At 40.7% G+C, this 22,500-nt stretch overlaps 3 protein-coding genes across 28 annotated transcripts in view; 2 read left to right on the top strand and 1 right to left on the bottom strand.

Moving 5' to 3' along the window:
* The window catches only part of LOC121719433 (calpain-2 catalytic subunit-like), a 33,399-nt gene extending 23,658 nt beyond the window's left edge, over positions 1–9,741 (bottom strand). The window contains exons 1-2 of the mRNA XM_042105064.1: positions 9,327–9,741; positions 2,447–2,516 (exon numbers count right to left, since the gene is read on the bottom strand). Coding sequence (XP_041960998.1) covers positions 2,447–2,516; positions 9,327–9,563 — 307 coding nt within the window. The 5' untranslated portion in view covers positions 9,564–9,741. The remainder of the gene's footprint in view (positions 1–2,446; positions 2,517–9,326) is intronic.
* LOC121719407 (NACHT, LRR and PYD domains-containing protein 3-like) overlaps positions 1–22,500 on the top strand; it is an 851,137-nt gene that overhangs the window by 136,106 nt on the left and 692,531 nt on the right. The gene's annotated exons all lie outside the window — the stretch shown is intronic.
* LOC121719377 (NACHT, LRR and PYD domains-containing protein 12-like) overlaps positions 1–22,500 on the top strand; it is a 732,803-nt gene that overhangs the window by 144,965 nt on the left and 565,338 nt on the right. The gene's annotated exons all lie outside the window — the stretch shown is intronic.

Below are 22,500 nucleotides of genomic sequence, written 5' to 3'. Positions count from 1 at the left end.
GTTCTGTGGAGGCTGCCATCTTGTGGCGACGCCATTACTGAGCTGTTACTGGTATGTAAACAAACCTCCGTGATAACGCACCCTCAATGACAGCTACAGCCAGGCAGGCAGTATGGCTTGTTGGGTTGATGATGTTAGACAGTGGCCTCCGGTCACAGATGAAGGTACAAGCGATCTTACAGATTATTTATGAAAATAGCTTAGAGTAGAGAACGGGGAAATAAAGACATAACTGGGACTAGGTTGATATTATAGCCTATCTACTTAACTACTGTAGCTAGCTAACGTTAGCAATAACAATGCTAGCTAGGCAAGCTAACGAGGAAACTATACAAATATCTGTCCATTTGGCATGTTTTCCCACTCGACATTATAAAAGAAGTAGTGAGACAGTCGTAAATCGCGGGCTGTTATCCCAGTGGACACAACCAATCCAATGTGGTATGTAAACAAACCTCCGTGATAACCACCCTCAATGATAGCTACAGCCAGGCAGGCTTGTTGGGTTGATGATGTTAGACAGTGGCCTCCGGTCACAGATGAAGGTACAAGTGATCTTACAGATTATTTATGAAAATAGCTTAGAGAGTAGAGATAGAGAGTAGAGAATGAGGAAATAAAGACATAATTGGGACTAGGTTGATATTATATCTACTTAACTACTGTAGCTCTAACGTCAGCAATAACTATGCTAGCTAACGAGGAAACTATAAAAATATCTGTCCATTTGGCAACAATAAATAAATGAATGGATATCAAATAAACAAATTCATGTTTTTCCATTTGTGACCATTGTTTATCTAATTTTCACATATCAACAGCTAACTGCTATCTGTGCAAACCATGCAACGTTAGGCTACCAGACAGGGGCAGTCGACCCGGGGTAAAAATGTATTCACATTTTTTTTGTTCCAACTGGTAATTTTATTGCTGCTACTGGAACAATTGAAAACGGAACATGTTTTTCCACTCAACATTATAAAAGAAGTACTGAGACAGTCGTAAATCGTGCGCTGTTATCCCAGTGGACGCAACAAATCCAATAGAAGGCACTGGCGCAACGCTACCCAGCAACAGCTCAGTAATGTCGCAATGCTACCCAGCAACAGCTCAGTAATGGCGCCCGCTTACTTCCAGTAGTTTCGCCGGATTCGTGTATAGTCAGCCACACAATGCATACACACACCCCTCCCTTACACACACCCACCCCTCACTCTCTGTCTTTTACACACACCCACACACACACACACGTGTGCACACACACACACACACACACACACGCACACAAGCACACTTAGAATGGTGTGAATGGCAATGCACAATAGAAACATTAAATCCGTGGTGGTGAAATCTGGGTTAGGTCTTTTTACCATTAGAATGCAACAAGGTTAAGAGGATAAACTCACCCATAGCAACTAAATGTATACACCCGGTGCATTGTCTTGCATATAAGCCCTTAGCATGGCCAGACTCGCTTTACCTGCTAACCTACATTGGCATTGTACTGGCTTCCTATTCAGGCCATCAGTAGGTGTCATTTGTTTTAATTATTTACACTCTAAACACAAAACTAATGTGTTGAACACCATTTTTTATTTCTTACACAATATATGTTTGAAAATATCACAACTTGCGTTGAGAACAACACAACTTGCATTGTTGTGCACATCTCTGTGTCCAGACAGAGACAACACATTCGTTTTAAGTGTGTATACACATGCAATTAACACAATCCCTCATTAGAGTATTTGGTAATCATAATGTTATTGCTGAAGGGCCATTCACACTAGGAATGACAACAATAAAGATAACTTTAATGACACAAGCGTCCACACTGACCAACGATAAGGAACGTCTCTCCTCGTGTGGATGAATGTAATGGCTAAAATTTGATGGATTCTGATTAGCTGTCAGCTTTTTATCATTCTCAAAATCAATCTGAAAGTGATTCACAACGATATTGTTCTTCATGTCGTTATTGTTATAGTTTATGTGAGGACATCGTCATTTATTAGCTAGAATGATATTTTTTGCCGTTCGTTTTTGGTCTGAACGGCCCTTTAGACAGATCTGACAGATCACACTGGCATGTCTGCACGGCTGTTCATATTATAGCCTGATAATTATCGTATAATCTACCCAAGGTTACCAATGGAGAAGTCTTTTAATGATAACCCTAAAAACGAATGGCTAACAATGAAAGGGGAAAGACAAAGCATATGCATAGTTCAACTATTTTTTGGTTCAGCTCCAAACAAACTTTATAGGTTGCGAACCGATTTATTTTAGGTCGAAATGCTTCGAATGGTTCAACATAGGGAGTGTGACCCAGAGCGGAACCGGTTCTTGGTTGGTGGAGAACACGTTCCTGAGACCCGGTGTCAGGGTCGCTTTGAGGGCCACCCAGCTGCTCCCTGGGGTAGGTGCTGGAGGAGGCTGGGCTTACCTAGCGCTCCCTGACAGATGTCAGTCCTGGTGGCTCCGCCCACAATGAACTCTGGACTGGAACATAGCTCCTGCAGGAGATAACATAATCAATAAAAACAATCGATTGATGACTGTATATGTGACAACTGGTTACACCCCAAACCCCTGCCTACTAAAGCCTATACAATATCTGATGCCATCTCATCTGTATCGAATGTGTAAGGTGTCTGAAATATATATGTTTGTATGTGCCATCCTGTGCCTGTGACCATGTACAATGAAAACGTAGGAAACTGTGAAAAAGAATAACTAACTAATAAACTAACTTACTAACCTATTAATACGCTGATCTATCAGTGAAGCACAGGCCAAATTGAACACTGGACACACCCAAACATAAACTTGTTTTAATCAGATAAATGAGCCCATTCACACCACTTTTGTTGATTTTTGTTCATTTCTTTGTTGATGGAATATGAACTGAACACCGCAATGCACACCATTAATTATTTCACACATAGTCTACAAAAGAGTACAGTCACACCACTCTGAACGGGCTGCTGCTGCTGCAAGAGATGACACCATAAGCCAGATTCAGGGCCATAAACATCTGGAATCAGGGGCGCAGGAGGCACGGGGGACGTGGGGGATGTGTCCCACGCAGTGCTGAAGAGACAGCCGTCGTCCCCCTCACTTTTGATAAGGACAAAAAAACTTATATACGCTAAATAAATAATAACCTATAGGGTTTGCGCTAACTATGTAAAACTGCCCATTAACAGCATCACATCACTAACCACAGCCATCTACAGTACTGTAAGACTGCACAATCTCATATTCACTCTGTTGGATATCTGAAGCCAGTTTGTCTACTAACAACCATCATTAGAGATGCTTTTCGTTTGGAGCAGCATACTGGTAGGCCATCAAAAGCATAACATTTTCGGTTTGGTTTGGGATCTAATTTACTTTTGGACTGTTTGATTATAGCCTATTGCTAAATGTTGGGACTGATGGGCACTGAACTCTGGGAGATATTTGATGGTTCACTGTTATGTTTCATGCAGTTGAAAAAGTGTCGGGATTTCCACCGCTGTTTATTGCGAGACAAGGTAGCCATTCATTGAATAGGGGTTGTGCTGTAATAGAAACCTTTTTGCGTAGCCAAATAGCCTAAATTGAGTTATTGTTTAATTATGCATGATTTAGTAGGCTACTTTTTATTAAATTCGTAGGCTGGAATGCCTTAAGTCACGCAACAATTAAATGTATAGGCTTCAGCCTCTGGCAATTAGCTCGAAAGGGGCGGCAAGACAATGAGCTTGAGAACGTGTGTTGGAGACCCATGGTAGGAAAACGACTTTATTAATCCAACCAACAATATAATAAAATATTAAGAAGAGGTGTTATTTCATTGACTTAAATCGAAGCAATGTCTTCTAGTGCTGGTGGACTGATGGCAATTGCTGGTATGGTATAGGCAAATATGGGAACCTGCCTTTATTTGTCCGGCCAGGGCTCGAATTACGTGGGAGCCAGAGGGAGCCGAGCTCCCATAGAGTGACGACTGGCTCCCATGAAAGCAACAAAGTCAAAAACCTGAAGGTGTCTGGCATTGTAATTTAATCTTAAACAACCGCTCATTATCCATGTGCGATCTCTTACCATTAAAGACGTTAAATTAAAATATAGGCTACTACGGGACGTAGACCTACACTACGCTCTTGAACGCAGCATGACACTTCACCACCACACCACTAGACTATATGAGCAACCCGTATCGATTTGACAGCACTCGCAAATCTGAAGAAGTCACCCGGCTTTGATGGGAGTGTTTTGTCTATTTGCATAGGCGTTCATTGGGCTAGCCTACGTGGTTTGATACGTGCTGAAAAGTCCTGTTTGCTGTTGAACTTGCGCTTTACCTATTATATGTTGATTGACAAAGCCATACATTATGGCCCATAATGCAGCCTACAATGATTGTGTTGTCTGATGATCTAGCTATCCTCTGTCATTCAGAGCTCCGGAAAGTTCCCAGCTATTTTGAAACACCTGTTAGCCATCTCTGATGTCGGAATATTCAATGGCTACCCGACAATATCTCAGTGCAAACTCCAAAATTGTTCGTCTATTAATTTTCCACGGTTCAACACATTAGCCTACTAGAACATAGTTTGGCTGGCTTTATTCATTTCTGCCAGTTAGTGCTTTTTCCCCTGTGTATAAGTTACACTACATGCATTATTGTGTTTGACACTGAGGATAGCCTATCTGAGACGGTGGTCTGGTTTAAATGAGTTACGTTGTGAAATTGAGAATGGCACAGACTAAATCGTTTAGTCTATTTCTTTGTATTGTGAAATTGAATTGAGATATGGACTATTATAATCAATAATAAGTTGAAATTAATTAAAAGTCATAAATTTCTATGAAAGATCTATGTCTGTTGTATGCTTGTGTCAAGGTAAAGCCTAGGCCTACCGTGCGCATATACTGTACTGCGCAAAAGCGCCACTTGCGCCTAGGCTATTTCATTTTATCGACTTGTTAGGCTATGCGCGGGGTGTGTCAACTTTTTATGAGATAGAGAGACCCCCTTAAAGACAAAAAGATAATTCGAGCCCTGTGTCCGGCTATAAATAGAATCAATCCCGGGCATAATTTGAGGATTTATGGTAGCCTATCTCCTGCTCAACATGACATTAGCTGTTATGTTTATTGATAACAAACTAAACTAGCCTACTGATCAACTCGTTTTCACTAGCCTAACTACAAGTACAAGGTACTTCAGTTACCTTGGTGCATAAATCCCAGAGAGTAGGCGACCACACCCCAGAGTTTTTTCAATTTTATAAATGCTTTGTTTAAATGCTGTTGGAACAAATAGTTGTAGTAGTCTAGCATTGTGCTCATAGTAGTAGTCTAGCATTGTGCTCATTGTGCTCATAGTAGTCTATGTGTGTGTGTGTGTGTGTATGTGTGTGTGTGTGTGTGCGTGTGTGTGTGTGTGTGTGTGTGTGTGTGTGTGTGTGTGTGTGTGTGGTGTGTGTGTGTGTGTGAGAGAGAGAGGGGGGGGGTGGGGGTGTAGTACTAGGGCCCTAGCAGTCCTGGAGTGTCTAATAACAGCAAAGTTTAACTCCATGATGTGCATTAGGGGTAAAGGTGACACCTGTGTTTCCAGATGAAGAGGCTACCAATTATAGCCGACACAGAAAATGATGTGATGAATTGCTTATTGTTTTCCTTACACACACACACACACACACACACACACACACACACACACACTCACATACACAATCCTTCTCTCTCTCTCACACACACACACACTCTCTCTCTCTCTCTCTCTCTCTCACTCACTCACTCACACACATACACAGGACGCACTTGGAAAAATACAAATGAACAATGAACAGATCTGGTCCAGTTTTGGCAAATATCTGGGTGATCATTCTGTTCTGGTTCTCACTGGTTCTAAACTAGGTGGAATGGTGGTTCTCATGCTTGTGCAAAGACATGAGAGAATCGTGAGAATGGCCTACGGCACCTACGGCACCTCCTCCTCCTCGTCCGTCCACAACATGAACACACACGCACCGTACTGTCTGATGTGCCCACCCCATTGAGAACACGACAAACATATTTAAGCCGAAAAACCGCGAGCCATGCCCTCCAGATCAAGCCGACCTCATCTACAGGCCGAAATAGCCACCTCCAAAAATCCCACACTTTTTCATTAATAGATTATTTACATGGTTATATGTTTTCTCCTCACTCTTAAGTATCCACATTCACACAACACTGCGCCACAGCCACAGATAGGCTATGTCTCAATCTGTTACTGCTAGAGAGGGCCCTGCGTCTGTCCTTAAAACCTTCACTAACATTTAATTCCTGGAAGATACCCACAGTGGGTGGTGCTGTTTAAAGAATCGGTATTGCATAACTAGCAGGAAGCTTAGTAGAGGCTATGCACTTGTTGACACGACAAGCAGCACGTCGCTACACAGCTGAGGACGGGACGGCTGCCGAAAATGAGATGCGTTTTAAAGACATTAACGCGCCGAGGATGGATAGGGGCAACAACAGACATTTCGGTGCCCAACCCCGCCTGAGAAAGCTGTTCTGGGGCGGGGAGGTAGCGCCGACCTATGGACAAGAACAGTTGCTGCCTTTCAGTGGAACCTTAGGAATTTTGGAATGTAGCCTATACAAGTTCTCAAAAGTTTCGAACACCGAAACAGAGTCCAACAGAGTTAAAAACAATGTTTCCAATATAATGTTTGCGGCATGTAGGCTATAACTTTATGGCTACAATGTGGATTTTTGCGATAGCAAAACAGGACTAAGGACCGGACAACTCTGCTGACAGGTGCATAAATCCCAGAGAGTAGGCGACCACACCCCAGAGTGATGGGCCTTTCTTACGCGTTCAGTGTGGGGTAAACAAGCTGAGAATTTAGCGGTGTCACGTCTGGCTGTCACAGACATGGGGAGCTCTTTGAAGCTTGGGATAATGTGGTACAGTTACTACAGTAACAGTATTTTATTTTACTTCTTATGTCATATTTTTTTTTTTTTCAATTTTATAAATGCTTTGTTTAAATGCTGTTGGAACAAATAGTTGATTATAAAGGCAACTTTCTGTTGCAATTTTCTCTGTGTTCTAGACTGGTAACTTGTTAAGCCAACATGCATGTTCTAACATTGCATAAATATTAACTGCAGACACATAGTGGAGAGTTGATTTAGTTTATACCAGACAATTTAGGTACTGTAGGCCTAACTAGGCTATTTGATCATGTAGTCTATGTTTGGATCATAGGCATGATGATTCATTCATGGCTTCATAAAATATCAACATCATGTTGCTTTTAGAGTATTCTACCATTGGCCCAAGTAGTGTAAAATAAATCTAAAAAAAATAGTAGAATTGCACATAGCACATAGCAAGAAGCTGGTCTGAGGGCAGATCTGGCATTGTGCTCATCTCACAGTTTTGACAATTTTAATCAAACAATATTTTGAAAACAATCAATGGTATTATCTTAATATTCTGGCAAGTTTAAAATATGATGGTCGAAAGTGGGCCAGAGGTGGCGATCCGATATCTGGAAATCTGATTTCACTATGGGTTTGTGTTCACAATTTGGTCCCCCTCACTTTCAAAATATCTCCTGCGCCCCTGTCTGGAATAAACACAGTTTACTGTTCAGAGTCAAAAAGCCTAGAGACTGGTGTAGACCCAGGTGTCTGTGTGTGAATATGTGTGTGTGTGTATGTGTGTGTTTGTGTTTGTGTGTGTGTGTGTGTGTGTGTGTGTGTGTGTGTGTGTGTGTGTGTGAGTGAGAGAGAGAGAGAGGGGGGGGGGGGGGGGGGGGTGTAGTACTAGGGCCCTAGCAGTCCTGGAGTGTCTAATAACAGCAAAGTTTAACTCCATGATGTGCATTAGGGGTAAAGGTGACACCTGTGTTTCCAGATGAAGAGGCTACCAATTATAGCCGACACAGAAAATGATGTGGTGAATTGCTTATTGTTTTCCTTACACACACACACACACACACACACACACACACACTCACTTGCACACACACATACACAATCCCTCTCTCTCTCACACACACACACACACACACATACACAGGACGCACTTGGAAAAATACAAATGAACAATGAACAATGAACAGATCTGGTCCAGTTTTGGCAAATATCTGGGTGATCATTCTGTTCTGGTTCTCACTGGTTCTAAACTAGGTGGAATGGTGGTGCCCATGCTTGTGCAAAGACATGAGAGAATCGAGAGAATGGCCTACGGCACCTCCTCCTCCTCGTCCGTCCACAACATGAACACACACGCACCGTACTGTCTGCCGTGCCCACCCCATTGAGAACACGACAAACATATTTAAGCCGAAAAACCGCGAGCCATGCCCTCCAGATCAAGCCGACCTCATCTACAGGCCGAAATAGCCACCTCCAAAAATCCCACACTTTTTCATTAATAGATTATTTACATGGTTATATGTTTTGTCCTCACTCTTAAGTATCCACATTCACACAACACTGCGCCACAGCCACATATAGGCTATGTCTCAATCTGTTACTGCTAGAGAGGGCCCTGCGTCTGTCCTTAAAACCTTCACTAACATTTAATTCCTGGAAGATACCCACAGTGGGTGGTGCTGTTTAAAGAATCTGTATTGCATAACTAGCAGGAAGCTTATTAGAGGCTATGCACTTGTTGACACGACAAGCAGCACGTCGCTACACAGCTGAGGACGGGACGGCTGCCGAAAATGAGATGCGTTTTAAAGACATTAACGCGCCGAGGATGGATAGGGGCAACAACAGACATTTCGGTGCCCAACCCCGCCTGAGAAAGCTGTTCTGGGGCGGGGAGGTAGCGCCGACCTATGGACAAGAACAGTTGCTGCCTTTCAGTGGAACTTTAGGAATTTTGGAATGTAGCCTATACAAGTTCTCAAAAGTTTCGAACACCGAAACAGAGTCCAACAGAGTTAAAAACAATGTTTCCAATATAATGTTTGCGGCATGTAGGCTATAACTTTATGGCTACAATGTGGATTTTTGCGATAGCCTAAGTCATAATTCAGACACGCCCAAAAAAAAGACCTTAGGAAGTTTGGTGCTCATTTGCCAAATCTGCGAGGCTAACAGCGATGAATCACTTGCAGACAGGCACGCACAAGTTGCTTGACGTCTCATGTCAGTAATTCATAATCATCTTGGTCCGTGCGTGCGTGCGTGCGTCCGAGCGTGTGTGTGTGTGTGTGCGCCCGCGCGCACGCATTCACCCCATCCTTACTGAAAACCACAAACGCATGAAATAGTTATGCAAGATATTTTCTTCACTCTTGCAAAAAAGAACAACTTACTCCTGGTCTTTTCCACACAACTCCCCTGGTCTTGGACGAACTTGGCCCGAGCTCTTTAAAACCAAGAGACTCGGGTGCGGCTGCGAAAGTTGGATCCGTAAAAAGTTTGCCCGCACTCAAGCACTGGTTGCGTAGCGCATCATAATCCTGATTCAAGTACTTCACGGCGTTGCTGTTCGTCCCGAATCCTGCTGCCAGCGCCCGCTTCTTGGCCAGGTTCGATGCCACTCCAGCCATAGTGTTCGTTTTCAGGGGTGAAACTTTGCTAAGTCCTTCTTTTCACTCCCTCACGACGATAACGCAATGTCTGCGACGTCCTCCGCCCAACAAACTAGGCGAATACTAGGCTAGATGTGGAGAGAAAAGTCTGGAGTGAGTTAATTTAAAATACTCTTCTCTCTCTCCGCCCCAGGCGTGGTTTGTCATAAGCAACTCAATTGCGTGTCAAAGAGCGAGTTTACCTCTCCCCCTCTGTCATCAAACAGGAAGAAGAAATGAAGGCTAGGATATGCGACTGCAGATTACACGAGTTGTTTGAATGTTGAAAGGAGTCAAATACGTTTACCATTTTTTGGAAAACTTTTGGATTGATCGTAGCCTATAGGCTACTTCTCACTGCAACTCAAGAGATAAAGCAATGAATATTGCGCCAATAAATCACAGAAAGAAGAGTCTAAACACGAATGCTTGCACTACCTTTGGTTGGTATGGCATCCTGAGCCAGACCACAGCATTTTGGTGACTTAGTAGCCATTCGAGGGTATAGTCTCATAGTGATTTTTGATAGGCTATGTGACAGACAGCATTGCTTTTAGTGTTTACGACTATATATGGAAAAAACTAATAGGCCTAACTAATATATACCCCCACTAATAAACGTCTACAGGTGATAAGTGAATATGTTTCTGTATTGCAAGTTTCCTGAACCTTTATGTAGCCTATGAGTCATTGTCTATTGATGCAGTCATTTATACATGTTAAGTACAGAAACCTTAATATTGTATAATTTCATGTTCCAAATGATTCTTAGATATTGTGAAATGTTATCAGCCAATAGTTTGAATATGAGTATTTTGAATAGAATAAACTTTGAATATGAATATTATCAAAATACTGCCAACAGCCATTAAAAACAAATCTATTTTGCCATTTTACAACTCTGATCTACATTTTAACAACTCTGACGGCATGAAGATTATCACTGGCCTGAAAAAGAGCAGCAGCTCTGTGGAGGGGGACCTGGACAGGGCGAACCAGTTGAACCACTTCTACAACAGGTTTGACTCCAATGGGAGTGGTCTGCAGGGCTCAGCTACAAATTTTTTGAGGGGTATGCAACAACAAAAGGCCAATAATTTACATTACTGTGCATAAATATAATATATATATATATATATATTTAAAGAAATGCTGCCAATTTGATGTTTACCTTGATGAAGTATTGATAAATGGTGCATTGTCACTTTAAGAGAGTCTAAACGGTTCTCATAACGCCGTTTTGCCATATTGCTCATAAAGGATAAGGCTGATAGGACTACTCTAGCCTTGTTTGTTTGCGCCACATTGACAACACAATATTAAGTTATTACAAGGAGCCTTCATTGTTAGGAGGAAACATGTAATGAGTTGTTGCTAGCTTTAATGTTTGCCATTAAAGGGACACCAGGCAACGTTTTCGTGTTAATTAATCATCTTCGTAAGTCGGTATATGGTTAAATGACTCATTACGGGGCGAATGAAGGCTCTCTCGCCCGCCCCTACTGCCTGTAGGAAGAACATCCCACTTGCAAGTTCGGTGTATCCTACCCGCCGACCGAAGCAGGATCAGTTTACAGCACAGAGGCAGGCTAACTAAAAGCTAGAGATTGTTGCAAATGTGTGTATAATGGCTGAGCCGGCGAAGAAGCAGCAAAAACCCTTGACGGAAGACGCAAAGAAAAGGAAAAGAGCTTCAGACCGAGCGAGGGGGAGTTTCGTAGAGAAAAAGCATCAGGCTTGCCTGGTGTCCCTTTAAAAGTGCAGTATGAAAATGGTAGCCACCTAGCCATCTGAATGGAATAGGCTATGTTTCAATCGGCATTTGCTTAACAAACTCTAGTTAGTCTGTTATCATGAACATTTGCAAGCCTCCAAGTACAGACATCATCACTTTAAATCCTACCTGTTGCCTTTCACTGTCCACTTATTTAACTGCTGTCGCATCCCTTGACATGCCATCTCCTTTTCCTTCTTTCTTTCTATATTTTTAGCTGCCGACAGCTTTTTTGCTGTATCCATCTTTTTCCATAGACGGCAACTCACTACTTGCCTAGGCCTACCTGCTCGCTCAGCGCTCACGGCGCCCCCACTCCCTCTTCTATGTCAAAATTCTATGATGGATTCTTATGAGAGAGGGCGCCTACTCTAGCCTGTTAGTCCTCTAAAATGTTATAGAACATTGAGAAAACGTTGAAATGATTTAGAAACGCACAGCAGTAGCTACATATAGAAAATACCAAATATATATATATATATACACCCCTATGCGCCGCATATAGCGCATACCCACTTTTTCGGCCAAGACCTAGACTAGGGGAAAAGTGCTGTGAGAATCATGTTCTTTGATTTCTCATGTGCCTTTAACACCATCCAACCCCTCAGACTGGGAGACTGGGAGATTACAGATTACCTGACCGAGCGACCACAGTTCGTCAGACTGAAGAACTGTCTCTCTGACACTGTGATCAGCAGCACCGGAGCGCCACAGGGAACTGTGATCTCTCCAGTCCTGTTCAAAGACCAAGGAGGTGGTGGTGGATTTCTGCAGGTCTAAGCCCACTCTGCTACCAGTCCCCATTGATGGGGTCAATGTGGAGGTGGTAAGCACCTACAAGTATCTGGGTCTCCACCTGGACAATAAACTGGACTGGTCAGCCAACACTGACGCACTCTACAAGAAGGGCAGAGCAGGCTGCTCTGTACTTCCTGAGGAGGCTGCGGTCCTTCAATGTGTGCAGCAAGCTCCTCAGGATGTTCTACCAGTCTGTTGTTGCCAGCGTCCTCTTCTATGCAGTGGTATGCTGGGGAGGAAGCACAAAGAAGAAGGATGCGGGGCGACTTGACAGGCTGGTAAGGAAAGCTGGCTCTGTAGTGGGAGCTGAACTGGAGTGCATCACTTCAATATCTGACAAAAGGACCCTGAACAGCTGGAGACTTCACTCACTGCCTTGCACAACAGACAGACTGAGGAAGTCATTTGTCCCCAGGGCCATTGAACTGTTCAATGCTTCACTTAAGGGAAGAGGAGAGATAGACTTCTCTGCATAGTCTGCCTCTTCACCCCCTCCATGTTTGGATACTGTCTGTATACTAGCCACTTTTTACCACTGTCTTTCTGCCTCACTGTTTGCGTATTAGCACATATGCATAACCCCTCCCTCCATGCCACAGCCAAACTGTGGCCACACTTATACCTTTTCTTAATATAGTTATATATATAGATAGATATATATATAGATAGATATATAGATATATAGACATTATTCTTGCATTGTTGCACTGTTGGACTTACTCATTTGCACCATCACCACGACACTCACTCACACAGAGCACCTTACTTTACCTTACTATGCACAGAGAATCACAGGCTCAGTCCTTGCCTGCTCAGTCATTGCAAGCGCCTCTTGATTGATTAATCACCCACTATGTGGATACTGTTTTTAGAATTGATTTAGATTAAGTGTTAGTTAGTATAATTTGTATAGTACACAGCAAATTGAAAAGAGTTATTATTTTGGTGTCAGTGATTTCTTAAGGAGGATAGAGTGAATTATACTCTGAATAGAGTCGAATCCCACATATTCAACTCTCTGTTGACATATAGTTAGTGTAAAAACAAAGTGTCATGACGAAGTGCTTTTAAATTGACACTTAAAGTGTCATACCTGATTTGACAACTCTGTAACTCTGAACCTGGCCGTGACACTCAACGTGCACATCACCCCCGCCCTCATTTCCTCACATGCACCCACCCATGGACCACCGGCACCGATAGAAGAGTTCTCCTGCTGTCCACACTCGGTCTTCAACAGATGTGTGTTGTTCGGTAAGTAATTAATATATCGTATGTTAAAGTAATAGTTTGATATCAATATTTTCTCTTGCTCTTTTTTTCATTCGATGGTAAACTAAACTAACTATACCACCACACAGTTACACGCCACCGCAACTTGTGCTAATAAAGGTAGCGCCATCTTGTAAACATTTTAGTTAACTAAAACTTTGCCTTTCATGGTAATGAAAAGTTTGCAACTTTGCGGGAATTTTCACCTTGAAGAGCTTAAGCTAAGTAAGTTAATTCTAACATGTCAGTATTTTGATGGCTTAGCTTGGCATTAGCCAGCGTTAACATTAACTAGCATTAACGAACGCTAATTAGCTATAGTTCCATGTGCGTGAACATTTTGTCTGGCATGCCTCGCTTGCTAGCAAGCGCTGATAGTGTACGATTGTGTAGTGATTGTGTAATATGTAGCTCATGTAACGCGGTGCGGCTCTTGTTTTGTTGGTGTAATTCAAAAGACCTTTGTATTTTATCAGAGAAACATTTGTGTTTGATCGGGTTCATTGTGGAAATAAATGTAGGCCACAATCCCAGATCATCTCGTGTGCCCTGACTGCCTGGTAGCCGTTATACTGCATTTGGCTCAGTATAGAGCTGGTAAGTCCCGCCCATCCGCTAAACCCCCAGTGGACCTCTAGATTGAAAAATCGTCAATGCAAGTGAATGTGAGAAAATAATTATTTTCTGGTCCCGTTTGATTTGTGCCATGAATGTGAACATATGTCGTCTGTGAATTTTTAATATAATTTTTCATGTTACGAGTTTGACAGTATATGATATGATTCTTCGGCTATCAGTTGTGGAAAAGACATAACGAGAAAGACTACATGTCGCCTGTGACGTGAGCTAATCGCTAACATTAGCTGAGAAGCTAGTTTTTGTAACAGCAGGAATAAACACACATGGTAACAAAAATATTTGAAACATGTCTAGCTTCACTCAACACATTAACACTATGATACAGTGTGATTGTAAAGTTGTATGGTTCACTGTGTTCAAAGTCGATCTTAATAACCCTCTACATCTCGACCAACTGATGGTTGTTATGGGAAACTAGTGATCTGTCGTCTAGCGGAAAGTTGTAGTCCACAAAGTGCTCTCACACAAAGTTTAACCGCATCAAACTTCTACCCGCTCAATTGTAGCATTCTTTACACGAAAAATTATATTAAAAATTCACAGACAACATTTGTTCACATTCATGGCAAAATTCAAACGGGACCAGAAAATAATTATTTTCTCACAGTTACTTGCATTAACGATTTTTCAATCTAGAGGTCCAGCGGGGATAGCGGAAAGGGCGGGACTTACCAGCTCTATATGCTCAGTATAGCTTCAGTAATTGGATAAGGGCTGATTTATACCATAAATTTATACTCGACGTTCCCGACCTGTCGCGCGACAATGTGACGTCACGGGAGTGCCGTAACTATTTATACTCGCGCTGGTGGACACTAGTCTATGGCGACACTAGTTACACTCTCTATGGTTACACAGGGCTCACCAGATGAATGGGATTTTTGTCATCCCTGTCATTTCTTGTGATAAAATGTTGTAAAAGTTGCATGACATTGGCTTTCATTGACCACTAATTTAAACTGCATTACATTTGCCAGAGAAAATATGTTGAAAGCTTGAATTTGAACATGAATTTTCTAAAATTTCTACAGAAAATGCTGGCCAAGGTAGAATATAGAGGAGTCCAAAAATACATAAAAGTTCCACAAAATGATGAAAACTTTGATTTTCTCCAGTTTCTTCAAGCAGGTTTGTATCCACCTTTTTTAAACTCAAAACAATAATGACTTACAAAGGTCAAATCCAAATGATATATTTGACATGGTAGCTCAATGTAATTTATCTTTGTATTATCCTAGTAACAGACAAATTTAGCCTGCAGGCTGAATCTCTGAATGAAGGTCTCCTCAGCTTGACTGATACATCAGGTACTGAGGTCGACGCAGACATATTTGATGAGCTGATAAAGTCAGGGATCCAGAACTTCAAGATTGGATATTGTCAGTATCCAGTATCAGGTACGTTTAATAAATCAATATTTGGAAGACGTGATCTTGGTGTAAGTTATGTGTTGATATATCCTAGCAGTTTATGATTACTTATGAGAGTTAAGTTTAGAAATAGTTTTATATAAGGTCTTACACCTGTTTATACATTTTCCAAAATGTGTGTAATTGAAGCTGTTAAGTATTTTAAAATATGATTTCACTGTTATTTTGTCAAGGATATTTTTTAACACTTCTCCCTAATCCTTGTATGGAAATATTTATTTTATTTCCTGTGGAACATTTTTAGATCTCGAAGTATGTCTTGTGGCAGACGAGACACAGTCCTCAGTATTACCAGGCCCATCAGTGTTACCAGTGTCATTGCCAGCATCCCCTGTGTCAACGTCAGACCAATCAGCATCACCAGCTTCTTCTGCTTCAACAGCTTCTACTGTCATTCTCTCATCCACTAAGAACAGGAAGAGGGGCCTTGGTGACCTGGACCGTGATGAAGCAAGACAGGTGAAAACAATGAAAGTCAAATTTTTAAATGTAAATTAGAATGGAAAATTATTACTAGCACTTGAACTGCCACCATGCATCTCATAGCAGGTGATTGTTAGAAGTATCTAAAGTTAAGTTAACAGGAGGAAGTAATTAATTTGCTTAAGCTGATATTTTCCAGAAGATTGAAGCTATCCTGAGGTCCAATCCAAAGGGTGAAGAAATCTTCAAAGAATATTACAAAAAGAAAACGCTGTCGGATGCAACACGTAGACAGATGATCAATATTTTGATTGCAGAAATGACTGAATCCTATGGGTAAGAAATGATTTGAAACGACCAAGGATAACATGCATGCATAGACTGGATACAAATGTAACACATATTTTCTTTTAAAAGGAGAATTCCACCCACAAGTGTGCAGACCACCTGCACTAGGAATTGTGACCCTTTTTCCATATCTGCAAGATCCATATTCAAAAAATGGATATGTAAGTATTAATGTGTCTTCGAAGACCAAATCTGTGTTTTTTTTGTAATTAGTACTGCTAACATTTGAATAGTTTTTGGTTGCTCTTTTGATGTGTTTGTGTGTGTACATATCTGTGCTTATGTGAACAGGAACATTACTATGATCCAGACGCCAATACTGGCTACCTTGCTTGGAGACTCAAGACAGTCCAACGCAACAGCTTTGATGGCTCCCACAGGTGTTCCAGGCCTGATTTGCAGGACAGCCCAACAACCTATCGAGAATCCCTGTTAACCAGTCAGCAGCTCTTCGGTGAGGAGTGTCGGGAGGCGCTTTCTGTCATCAGATACTCTACAGATCATTCCGTGGTAAAAGAGAGAATGAGAGCCACCTTTGAGTATAGACAGAAGCTAGTTCATGACCAGGATGCAACATACAGTCTTGGATGTCTTCCCTCGTTTCCTTGATGTTCCTGGATTGGTAAGTATATGTGTAGATTGTTGATTAGTATTTTAAAACTGAATCCCTCCAAATGAAACGCACACTTTTGACATGTATATGGACATTGTGTGTCTGTTTACAGATTGACCAAGATTTTTCCATGATGTTTGGGGATGAAGTATCTGGGAAATTTCTGGCAAAGTGGCCCTCATTTTTCATGCAGAAAGTCATCACAGAATGCCAGAGTCTTCCCTCAAATATGCATGTTGAGGATCTTCTTGCAGCTTTTGACTCTGATGCCGAGAATGACTTTGGTAAATAATTTTTTTTTTTTTTTAGATAGATTACATGTACAGCAAGCAAGAGGTAATTTCTTCCCAAATATTCAAATAATTATTTATTTTCTCCAAGGCTGGGATAGCCATATGTCAGCTCTCCTCCTGCTGTTGCATCTCCTGCCCCCTACATCAAGAGGCCATAAGAAAACAGCTAAGATCAGCTCAGCACAGGCAGCCAACCATCTTGTAAAATTTCTTAAAGTATTTACCCTCATCTTTTGTTGTACGACCAAAACCACTTTTTGCTTAGCAGTTATGTTGAAGTTTGTTGCAAGTTAATATAGGACTATACGAATAAATCTTGATGCTGTGTCATTCAAACTACAGGAGGGTGCAAGCCTCACCACATTCCTGGAGAAAGTTGATGCAAGACAGCCCTTCCTCCTCTGCATCGGTGAGAAAAAGAAGAGAATCCAGAGGTTCTTCATTGTCGTGGACCAGAAACCCATCCCAAGCAATGCTCAGACAACGGTAGCTGCTTTCGATGAGCTGTTTAAAGCTCACTACGTCTTCAGCCTCTCTTACGATGAAGTGCTTACCAGCTTCTACACCTTCATCCAGACAGCGGTGTATAATATTGATATCGGAAAAGCAAAGGAAAGCCCGCGAGTCAAGGAACTGAGAGCTCGACTACTCATACCTGCAAACTAGTCACCTTTCGGCGAAAATCGCCGTTTTTGAATCAAAATATGTCATTCACGTGAATCGTGTACATGTAGATCCGAAGAGTTTTTTTTCGGGGGGGGGTCAACACAACACAACATAGACAAGTGATTGGCCTCTCTGTGCTATTTCTGAAGACCTACCTATCAGTTGTTTCTGAGGGCGGGCTTTCTCTCACTTTCTGTTACGCATAGCCTGCCTGCTATGGCTATGGCCTGCAGCACCGATATGACCAAGAAAAAAAGACAAACACGGGTCACATGCTACACTCTCTCTGACTATAAACTCAAGGTAAAATATCATATTGTTAGGATACTTTTCTCTTGCCCTCGGTGGGTTAAATGAAAGACTTGCTGAGGTGAGGTTAACAAGTGTTTACTCGCAAATTCACGTTCCCGCAGATGGCCGTTTTGAATTGCTTTGTGAAACAAAACGACTCTGCACTGAGTGCGACTGTGAACTTAGCTCGGCTTAATAGTTTAATATTGTCTTGGAAAGTTATTGCTTGTTCACGAGTTATTTCATTTAGCATATTTTCCATGTGTCGATGATGGTTAGACATGGCGTTCTCAGGGAGCGCAGACCTTTCCAAGGCCAAATGTAGTTATTTGCAACACATCTGAAAGTGGACCTAGCAAAATATTTTGACTTGCTCAGTGATAGGTGTTTAATTTGTTTGTTTTCTGTGTAGCATATAGATCATAATTCTTGATAATTAGCGCGCAAACAAGCGAGTTCTAGGCTTCTAAAGTAGACTGACATAATGCACCTATTGCTGAGACCCGTCCCTTTAGTTGGAATGTGATCATTGCAGCCTCAGTAGACACGAGAGGAGCAGAAAGACACCAACATAACATGAGGGATAGATGTATTTAATTCAATGGATTGAAAAGAGGTACTAATAAACCAGGCATGCTAGAATAGAGACCAGAAAATGGATATCCACAGTCCCTTTCTATCAACACCAGTGATTTTTATAGATAGGCCTAAGGATTAGGCTTTAAAACGGATTGTCAACATGTATGTTGTTTGGTCTGTTTTTGGCTGCATACATGAAGGCCAAGGTGGGCAATGTGTTTTCCCTGGTTTGAGGTAATACTGACATTTCTTCAAGGATGGCAGGTCTGATAATGTCTTCTCCATCATTAAGTTATTCAATTAGGCTAAACATGGCCTTAACTCAAAACAGCTGGTAGGCCTACTGTTAGGACTATGTCATTTTAAAATGTAAAAGTGTCAAATGCAGCCATATTTAAATTCTGCTTACTGCACGTTTATTATAATATAATATGATAATATCCAATATTCATTATTGCAGGTCTACCTATGTGCATGTAATGGAAATAGTTAAAATGTAAAATCTTTTTCAAATCTTCTGCGGGGGGTGGCTCTTTCGGAAATATGTCACCTTTTTCAGCCCTTCTGAGTTTGCAGGTATGCAAGAGCGTTAAAAGGCCATCAGCTCTCAAAGGTCAGAGTACAATTCTCTGAAAATGTTCACATGTTTTGTTTGCAAAATGCACCACAAAGACTGTTTCAACATGGTTTGTATCCAGCTAAGAACTTACGTTTGAAATGCGGAGAGCGAGGGTGTGCTTCATCTTTTTGTACGTACAATGGCTTAAGAAAGCACCTAAACACTGTGCATGAGCTTTGCTATGATGAACAGGTCCGTACTAACCAGGAAGTGGCATCACAAATACATTCTGAGGTGGAATTTTCAAGTGATCAGCCAACTACCTCTGCATCCATGTTGCCAGTCCTTCCTGTTATCACACAGAAACCACTTACTAAAATGTGCGGTTCACTTGTTGCACACTTACAAGCCAGTGTCTCTCCGAAAGCACCATCCAAACAATAGTTTGTTCAATGGAGGAAGTTGTCAGTGATGTTCAAAGTAAAACACGAGAAGCAGTTCTCCAAACATTTTCTCCCGAAACCAAGAAGTCAGAAATGTATAATAAAATAGAGCATACTTTAAATCAGTTAGACAATCCTTTTTCAACATTTAACACAGAGACAAAGAGACAAAAAATATTATGATGAAAAATGGGAAACAGTTGAGCCAAAAGAATTTGTTCTTGGTGTGAGATTGGATACACATAGAGATAGGACTACAGGTGTCTACAGTCAGGTTCCTGTGAAAGACAAGTTCATGTATGTACCCATTTTAGGCACACTTAAGTCCATTTTCCAAAATGATGAGATAAGAGAATGTTTTTTGCAAGAGAAACACAGTCAAAATGGAACATATAAAGACATCAATGATGGGTTATATTTCAAAAGCGGCATGCTCTACAGATTTTGCTTTACTATGATGACTTTGAAACAGCAAACCCATTAGGTTCTAAGAAGGGTGTCCACAAACTTGGATGTGTTTATTTTACTTTAAAAACCTCCCATCAAAAGTAAACTCTGTGTTAATGAATGTGCATCTTGCAGCTCTTTTTTATACATCAGATTTAAAGAAATATGGTTTTGATGAAATATTTAAGCCTCTAATTGAAGATTTACAAATTTTAGAGACAAGAGGAATCAGAATTCCATGTATTAAAGAACCACTATTTGGATCTGTAATTCAAGTGACGGGAGATAATCTTGCTTTAAATGGCATTTTAGGGTTTGTTGAGTCTTTCAGTGCAACACACTGTTGTAGGTTTTGTCTGATAAGTAAGGGAGAAATGCAGTCGATATTTAATGAGGATGATCCTGGACTTGTTCTGCGCTCCAGAGCGCTTCACATTGAACATTGTAATGCACTAAGTGAAGAACCTGCTCTACCCTCTGTTTATGGTGTTAAAAAGTCATGTGTGCTCAATACATTAGAGTATTTTCACAGCACTGATAATTATGCTGTTGATATAATGCATGATTTGTTAGAGGGTGTTGTACAATATGAGCTTAAGTTGTTTTTTCAGTACCTGATAAAAAATGGCTACATTTCTTTGAACAGTATTTCAGACAGGATGCATAGTTTTAATTTTGGTTTTACAGAACGTAAGAACAAACCAAGTGGGTTGAAAATTGATGACAACAGCAAGCACTTAGGTTTAAATGCCATTCAGTCATGGTGTGTTCTCCGCAATACCCCACTTATCTTTGGTGATGTGGTTGAAATGGGCAACAGTCATTGGAACCTTGTGCTCCTGTTATTACAAAATGTTAACATCATGTTCTCCCCATTCCTTACTGACGGCATGATATGTTACCTAAAACAATTGATTTGTGATCACCATAACTTGTTTAAAACTTTGTACCCTGATAAGAAATTGATCCCAAAACACCACTTAATGATCCATTATCCGAGATGTATTAAAAAAAATTGGCCCTTTAATCCATATGTGGTGCATGCGATTTGAGGCAAAACATTATTTTTTTAAAAAGTCTGTAAAGAATTTCAAAAATCTTACAAAATCTCTAGTAAAACAACACCAGCGTCAATTGGCTTTTTACTATGAAAATTATTGTTTTAGGAGGTTTGAGATTGGTCCTGTGAAAATGAAAACAATTGATAGCATGGAATGTAGAGAAACACTGTGTCGAATACTAAAATTAGATTCATATTCAGATATTTCAACTACAAATTGGGTTAGAAATTATGGCACAGAATACCAGATTGGTTTATTTATAGCCACTGAAACATCCCATGATCTACCTGTGTTCAAGAAAATATGCCGCATTATAATACATGAACAGCATGCATTCATAATAGGTTGTACAGTTGATACTTTGTACTTTGATGAACACTTGCATGCATTCTGTATAGAGGAACACAATGATGACTATGTAGTGATATGCATTGACCAGCTTACTTATTTCAGACCCTTTGATAAACAATACTCTAATGACAGTGACCGAGCATACATTGTTCCATATTGTTATATGTTTTAAAATATATTTTTATATTTTAATATGTAAATATGTTAATGTGGTGCATGAATTAAAAATAAAGGTGTTTTAACTGAACTTGGCCTCATTATTTTAGCAAACTTTATTTTGAAAATAATCCACCAGAGAGTAAGAGTTAACATTTAACACTACTTTAAGAGTTGAGAAAATGTTACACTGGTTGGTGTTAAGCAGTGTTAAATGTTTTACTCTACAGAGAGTCAATAGGTAACACTGAATCAGTGTAAAGGTGCCAACTCTCAAAAAAGTGTTAAATTAACACTTTGTGGTGTGGACCCATATAGACACTTCAAACGTGTTGAAATCAACTCTGATAGTGTTAATTTGGGTATACTGATTTTGCTGTGTATATTCTTTATCTTCTACTGTCCTTATTGCTTAGTTGTGTTTTTTATATTATATACTTTTAATTACTTTTTCTGCTGTTAGTGAATGTGTGTGTGTTGTCTGTATGCTACTGAGACCTTGAATTTCCCCTGGGGATCAATAAAGTATCTCTATCTATCTATCTATCATCTATCTATCTAATGTTAAAGTTTCCATTCATACTCCATACACATGTTTATTATTTGTATATATATACATATACAGTATATACACATACAGTATAACAGGTTGTCAGCAAATGTATGAGGAGGGTACAGCAATTCAGGCAATTCAGGAATAACATTTCACTCCAATATGTTACTAAAATTAATTTTGAACATGACTGTATGCAATGTTAAGTAGGGCCTACTTA

This window comes from Alosa sapidissima, chromosome 9, assembly GCF_018492685.1.
Source record: "Alosa sapidissima isolate fAloSap1 chromosome 9, fAloSap1.pri, whole genome shotgun sequence".
In the NCBI taxonomy this organism is placed as follows: Eukaryota; Metazoa; Chordata; class Actinopteri; order Clupeiformes; family Clupeidae; genus Alosa; species Alosa sapidissima.
Note: the sequence above shows the minus strand (reverse complement) of the source record. Positions and strands in the feature narration are given on the sequence as shown.